General features: G+C 47.2%; 1 protein-coding gene across 1 annotated transcript in view; it reads right to left on the minus strand.

The window, feature by feature from the left end:
- Positions 1 to 6,846, minus strand: part of enpp2l (ectonucleotide pyrophosphatase/phosphodiesterase 2-like) — a gene marked incomplete at its 5' end in the record, with an annotated part of 11,558 nt that overhangs the window by 745 nt on the left and 3,967 nt on the right. The window contains 15 exons of the mRNA XM_025064939.1: positions 1,511 to 1,664; positions 2,323 to 2,455; positions 2,778 to 2,855; positions 3,571 to 3,715; positions 3,824 to 3,963; positions 4,077 to 4,143; positions 4,219 to 4,394; positions 4,473 to 4,560; positions 5,032 to 5,110; positions 5,360 to 5,487; positions 5,999 to 6,030; positions 6,125 to 6,250; positions 6,351 to 6,459; positions 6,560 to 6,632; positions 6,762 to 6,827. Of these exons, the coding sequence (XP_024920707.1) occupies positions 1,511 to 1,664; positions 2,323 to 2,455; positions 2,778 to 2,855; positions 3,571 to 3,715; positions 3,824 to 3,963; positions 4,077 to 4,143; positions 4,219 to 4,394; positions 4,473 to 4,560; positions 5,032 to 5,110; positions 5,360 to 5,487; positions 5,999 to 6,030; positions 6,125 to 6,250; positions 6,351 to 6,459; positions 6,560 to 6,632; positions 6,762 to 6,827 (1,594 nt within the window). The remainder of the gene's footprint in view (positions 1 to 1,510; positions 1,665 to 2,322; positions 2,456 to 2,777; positions 2,856 to 3,570; positions 3,716 to 3,823; positions 3,964 to 4,076; positions 4,144 to 4,218; positions 4,395 to 4,472; positions 4,561 to 5,031; positions 5,111 to 5,359; positions 5,488 to 5,998; positions 6,031 to 6,124; positions 6,251 to 6,350; positions 6,460 to 6,559; positions 6,633 to 6,761; positions 6,828 to 6,846) is intronic.

Here is a 6,846-nt window from a genome sequence, read left to right on the forward strand (position 1 = left end):
TTCTTCTTCACTTGTTTTTTTTTACAGTCGTCATAAAAAGTGATGAGAATATATTTCATATATATTTCCCCAGGTCACCTGACCCCTGACCTTTGACCTGTTAAGAACCCCCGTGTTTGAGTCCCGGTCTGGACCTCTGGCCTTCAGACCCGGCTGTTCAAAGTTCTCACAGTGAGGAGGTGGATGACGTGCAGGCAGCGGAGTTTCCACTGTCACATGACATCACTCTGCTGCCAACACACACACACACACACACACACACACACACACACACACACACTGGGAATATAAACAAAGGTCCAAAGTGCTTTGACTTCTGTGTGTGCGTCAACACCTTCCTCCGCTCTGATTGGCTGTCAGAATGACTTCATCGATGGGCGGAGGGAGCAGTGACACAAACACAGGAGGAGCAGGACAGGAGGACAGATGGAGGACAGATGGAGGACAGATGGAGGACAGATGGAGGACAGATGGAGGACAGATGGAGGACAGATGGAGGACAGATGGAGGACAGATGGAGGACAGATGGAGGACAGATGGAGGACAGATGGAGGACAGAATATATATATATATATATATATCTCCTGTATAAATACTGTCATTTCCAGACCACTGAATGCACCTGGATATAAGCCACACCCACTTCATCATCAAGAAGAAAACAATGATTGTACACACAGTCTGTAGACCACAGTCTGTAGACCACAGTCTGTAGACCACAGTCTGTAGACCACAGTCTGTAGACCACAGGTGTCCACGCTGTAACCTGGGATATTTACACAGAAAGATTAAAGATCCTAACAGTCCCAGGAACACGGCTGCTTCAGAGCCCTGACCCTAGTTCAACAACTGACCTCAACCCACAGACACTCACAGACAGACAGACCATACTAGTCTAACACACAGTATCCCATCAAAAAGTCAATGATCGCAGGATGAACTTCATGTAAAAATCCATCAATTAGCTGCATCATTGTTTAAGCTGCAGGGTTCAAAGGCTGTGAAACAAGTAGTGGCTTTGAGTCCAGAATTTACGGTCCCTAGAACCGGGTCAACCTCTCTCTCTCTCTCTCTCTCTCTCTCTCTCTCTCTCTCTCTCTGTGTGTGTGTGTGTGTGTGTATTAACAGGGTTCGTGTCAGTACAGTGCACACATACATAGATATCTATTTATATATAAACAGTCATGTAGGTCGTACACAGAACTTTATCTGCTGATGAATCATCAAACAGGATTTGAACCCATGACCAGCTGAGTGTCCACTGAGTCACCTGCTTGTCATACTGTTTCCACACAGCTGTTGATTCCTCAGCACTGACACACCAACATGACAGGACACAGCCCCGTGTGTGGGTGTGACTGCGGTCACAACAGTTTCATGTTGTTGTCTGCCCCCTACAGGAACTCTGACGCCAACACAGCTGCTCTCCACCTTTGTTCAGAGCTGAGGTCCACTGCCTTCCTTCTCTGATCTAAGAGCGTTAGCGTTAGCGTTAGCACGGCTCACTCACATCACAGGCCTCACTGTTGTCGTCCCTGTGCGGCAGCAGGAAGCTGAAGACGCTCAGCGCTCCATCACACTGCTCCACCGTCCGGTTCAGCTCCGCGCAGCTGGTCACCACCAGGTAGAAGTGTGTAGGGACGGGGGCGGAGCCTGGAGAAAACCTGTGACATCACAGACATGTAACAAGTCAGAAAACTGACGTGATCAGTTACAACTGTAACTAGTCGACTGTAACTAGTCGACTGTAACTAGTCGACTGTAACTAGTCAACTGTAACTAGTCAACTGTAACTAGCCAACTAACTAGTCGACTGTAACTAGTCATAACTGTAACTAGTCATAACTGTAACTAGTCAACTGTAACTAGTCAACTGTAACTAGCCAACTAACTAGTCGACTGTAACTAGTCAACTGTAACTAGACACAACTGTAACTAGTCAACTGTAACTAGCCAACTAACTAGTCGACTGTAACTAGTCATAACTGTAACTAGTCAACTGTAACTAGTCAACTGTAACTAGACAACTGTAACTAGTCGACTGTAACTAGTCACAACTGTAACTAGTCGACTGTAACTAGTCGACTGTAACTAGTCATAACTGTAACTAGTCAACTGTAACTAGTCAACTAACTAGTCGACTGTAACTAGTCAACTGTAACTAGACACAACTGTAACTAGTCAACTGTAACTAGTCACAACTGTAACTAGTCAACTGTAACTAGCCAACTAACTAGTCGACTGTAACTAGTCGACTGTAACTAGTCGACTGTAACTAGTCATAACTGTAACTAGTCATAACTGTAACTACTCTGTACTTACGCTTTAATAATCTCTGTGGTGTCGCGAAGGCCATCGTAGTTGTAGTCGAACACAGGTCCAGTCAGAACGTTAATGCCGTAATGTTCATCTGCATAACGTCTCAGCAGTGTCCCCTGCAGGTAACTCCAGATTCCTGCATCGAGAAAATCAGTGATTTTAGCTCAGACCAAAGTCCATTTAGAAAAAAGAATTCTGCCGCCTCCATCACTAAGTTAAAGTCTTTTAATTTTTTGACTGTTCAGTTTGAAATCATTTGTTGTGATTAACATCACTGACACAAACTGACGACAGGGGGCAGCAGTGGACCAGTAGCTCCTGTGTTCATGTGAGTTAAAACATTGATTTTCTCAGTGGACTTTGATGTGGTAGAGCAGTTGGTGAAACATTAGCAGATGAATGATGCAGCAGCGTCTTGTGTCAGTTGTTGGTCTGTAGTTGTGTGTAGTTGAACTTACTCTTAAAGGCAGGAAACATTGGCACGGTGTTGGTGACGAGAGAAGCGTCAAATCTGGACTCTGGAGATGATGCTAACTCTGTCAACAAACACAACACGTACACACGTACCAGTGGGAGACTTTATTATATACAGCAGATTGGGCTAACACCTAGCATGATGTCAGGCTAACTATTAGCCACTTATTTGGTTTATTGGTTTATCTCTGTTGGTCATTTCTGGTTAGCTTCAGGCTATTACAATGTTTGGACTGTCACTACCTATCTTAGTGGTAACTTTGGTCTGTTGTCTGTGGTCAGTTGTCCATAGTCAGTTGTCAGTGGTGTCTGTGGTCATGTCTGTGGTCAGTTGTCCATATGTGGTCAGTTGTCAGTGGTGTCTGTGGTCAGTTGTCCATAGTCAGTTGTCAGTGGTGTCTGTGGTCAGTTGTCAGTGGTGTCTGTGGTCAGTTGTCTGTGGTCAGTGGTGTCACTGGTAAGTGGTGTCTGTGGTCAGTTGTTCATAGTCAGTTGTTCATAGTCAGTTGTCAGTGTTGTCAGTGGTGTCAGTGGTGTCAGTGGTGTCAGTGTTGTCAGTGTTGTCAGTGGTGTCAGTGTTGTCAGTGTTGTCAGTGGTGTCAGTGTTGTCAGTGTTGTCAGTGGTGTCAGTGTTGTCAGTGTTGTCAGTGGTGTCAGTGTTGTCAGTGTTGTCAGTGGTGTCAGTGTTGTCAGTGTTGTCAGTGGTGTCAGTGTTGTCAGTGTTGTCAGGTGGTGTCAGTGGTGTCTGTGGTGTCAGTGGTGTCTGTGCTCTGTCACCTGGTGGAAACAGGAAGCCGTGGCTGTAGCTGCTGCCGTGGCTGTAGCTGCTGCAGCTCTGACTCTGAGCTGCAGTGACTCTGGAGTCCAGTCTGATGCACTGATGGAGACCAGGACTCAGGTCAGGGACCGGGGTCAGCTCCTCCTGACACACACACACACACACACACACACACACACACACAGGCATGTTTGACCAAACACTAAACAGACAACCAGGTGTGTGTGTGTGTGTGTGTGTGTGTGTGTGTACCTGTGGCAGCAGTGTGTAGGACGTCCACAGAGACAGGGCCAGGTCTCGACTGTATCCACTGACAAACTCCACGTGATGAAGTAAAGTGTAACGAGTTTCAAACATGACGGCAGGACGACCGAAGGGCAGCAGAGTGACGTCTGTACACACACACACACACACACACACACACACGTCTGTACTGTGCTGTTGTTTCTAACCAGGACTTGAACTCACAACCTCAAACCAACAGTTGGATCAAACTGTTTCTTACTGTAGCCGTCACGGCCCACGGCCGCGGCCGCTGGGCTGAAAGACTCCACCGTTTCCTCCACTTTGTTCTGGGAAAACAACACAGTCAACGACAAAGCCCTCATCGACACACGCTGACATCATCAGTGATGTCACACACTCACCTCCTCCTCACAGCTGCAGCCCAGGTCACGGCCCACGCTCGTCTCGGTGTCTTCGGACGCCGGTGTAGGCGGGGTCACCTCCTGAGGCATGGTGGGAAAGTAGGCGGGTTCTCTCAGCATGTCGTTCAGGCTGCCGTGACTCCCGTTGTTTGGAGCAGGTTCAAGTCCCAACAGGTCTGAGGTCACGGGTTCATTTAGATTCAGATCCAAGTCTAACTGTCAGTCGTCATGGGTGGAAACAAAGCCGTTCTTACCGCACATCACGTTGTACAGCTCGATGTTATCAAACTCTGGAACCTGTTTCTGGAACTTGAAGCTGGGACCATGACCGACAAAGATCGTCTGCACGAAACAGGAAAAACAAAGCAGGAAAACATGGAAACAAAGGGGGTTTTCCCTGGGTTTTTGAAACAAAGTTGAAATTGTGCTCTTGTTACTTCCTCTACAAAATGATTTGTTACATAATCTTTAACTAATGTCTTCAAAAGTGAACCATGTCAGAATAATCCATTAGTGTGTTTTGGGAGGGAAAATTCACACCAATCCTCACAGAGAAGAAGTGCTGATTTTCTCCATGGACTTTGGTCTGAACTAAAATCTCTGATTTTCTCCATGGACTTTGGTCTGAACTAAAATCTCTGATTTTCTCCATGGACTTTGGTCTGAACTAAAATCTCTGATTTTCTCCATGGACTTTGGTCTGAACTAAAATCTCTGATTTTCTCCATGGACTTTGGTCTGAACTAAAATCTCTGATTTTCTCCATGGACTTTGGTCTAGTACTTTAAAGGACCAGGTTCATATTCTGTTCACCCTCATGCTGTTGATCTTGTTGTCAAAGCCGTGGTCTCCTAAGAATCCACAGCGTGTCCTCAGCTTCTCCGGCATTTTCCTAAAAACAGAAACAGTGTTTTTTTTTTTTTAAACAAATTCCATCAAGTGGAAGCTAACACAAATGAACCAACAGTTAATACAGAGCAGCACGCGACAAAGTGGAAGCTAACACAAATGAACCAACAATTAATACAGAGCAGCATGCGACAAAGCTAACACATCGGCTAACACATCAGCTAACACATCAGCTAACACATCAGCTAACGGTTGGATTGAAGCTGTGCGGCCGGACGGTGTGTCTTCCTACTTGGCGATGTGCCACTTCCTCTCCATCAGCAGGTGAACATCCTCGATGCGGCGGTTGTTGGCGTAGTGAAGCCTCTTGGGTAAATGTTGCTTCAGGTAGGGCTTAAAGTGCTGAGTCGACATTTTACACTGGAATCAAGACGGCAGATTAGGATTAGAGAGGAAGAACACACACACACCAGAGTACAGTGTTAGCGTAGCTGGGTGTGTACGTTTGGAGCTAAGGTGACTCACTACTGACATCTGCTGGTGTTTTGTTCTGATTACAGAGATTTAACAAAGTTGGTAAACTCCAAATATTAACTTTTTATTTACTACATTGGTGGAGAGTTAGCAAAAACACCTACAAGTTAGCCAAATTGTAACTTTGAGATAAAAGATAAATAGGTGTGAGAAGATAGCTAGCGGTTAGCCAAAGAAAATGACAAACTAGCAGAGAGTTAGCTGAATGTTAGCCCAAAGAGCGCTAAAATAAGAAACAAAATAAAATAACCAACGCTAAGAGTTAGCAGACAAACATTGTAGCTAATTAGCGCAGCTAATCATTAGCCTAAGATCAGTAACGTGAGAAACGAACTAAATGTTTCACAGCGGTAAAAAGATGCTGCTAGCAGGAGCCAACTTCCCGTTAGCTTCTCACCGTCAGGTTAGCCACCACCACCCTGGGGTCATCTGCAAAGACAGGTCACAGGTCAGTCTGACACGTCAACCTCTGACACCAAGAGGAAATAAACAAAAGTCTGGCTCAGGGCCAGGGTCGGCTCACAGGTGCTGGACTTGGGGTCTCGGGGTCGAATCCTGCCCAGAGAGCCTGGGATCAGCGTGACCTCGTCGAGGTTGAGAGGGTAGTTGTTGAGGAACTCGGTCCAATCACAGTGGGCCTCCTCCATCCCTGAGAAACAGACCCACAGCAGGTCAGCTGGACAACATTTGGATTCATCTGCGACCTGAAGGTGGCGCCCAAGAGGCAGTAGAAGCGGAGCAGCTGGTACCGTGGTCTCCAACGATGATGACGTTGACGCAGCGGTGCAGGTTCATCTGCTTCAGGCCGTTCATCAGCTGACCAACGATGTTGTCCAGGTCCCTCAGGTGGACGTCCAGCTGTGGACACGGAGGGACACTTGATGTGGGCCGCACTCTGAGACACAGCTCTCTCCCAGCAGCCCCCCCCCCCCCCCCCCTCCAGTGTGTCTACTCTCACCTCACTGCTCAGGGGGCCCAGTTTGTGTCCGTAGGTGTCCGGCTGCTCTGAGTGGACGGCGTAGACGTACGGCCTGCAGAGAGACATCGGCTCGGTCAGCTCCTCCCTCAGGTCACTCAGAGGTCACTCAGAGGTCACTCAGAGGTCACTCAGAGTAACTGATGGTTACCATCAATGTGTGTGTGTGTGTGTGTGTAAAAACCTCTCGTGGTCCGGCAGGTGCAGCCAACCAAGGATGGTCAGAATCCTTCTCTCCAGAGGAATCACCCTGAGGAGGGGGAAGGGGG

Source organism: Cynoglossus semilaevis, chromosome 18, assembly GCF_000523025.1.
Source record: "Cynoglossus semilaevis isolate Cse_v1.0 chromosome 18, Cse_v1.0, whole genome shotgun sequence".
NCBI lineage: Eukaryota > Metazoa > Chordata > Actinopteri > Pleuronectiformes > Cynoglossidae > Cynoglossus > Cynoglossus semilaevis.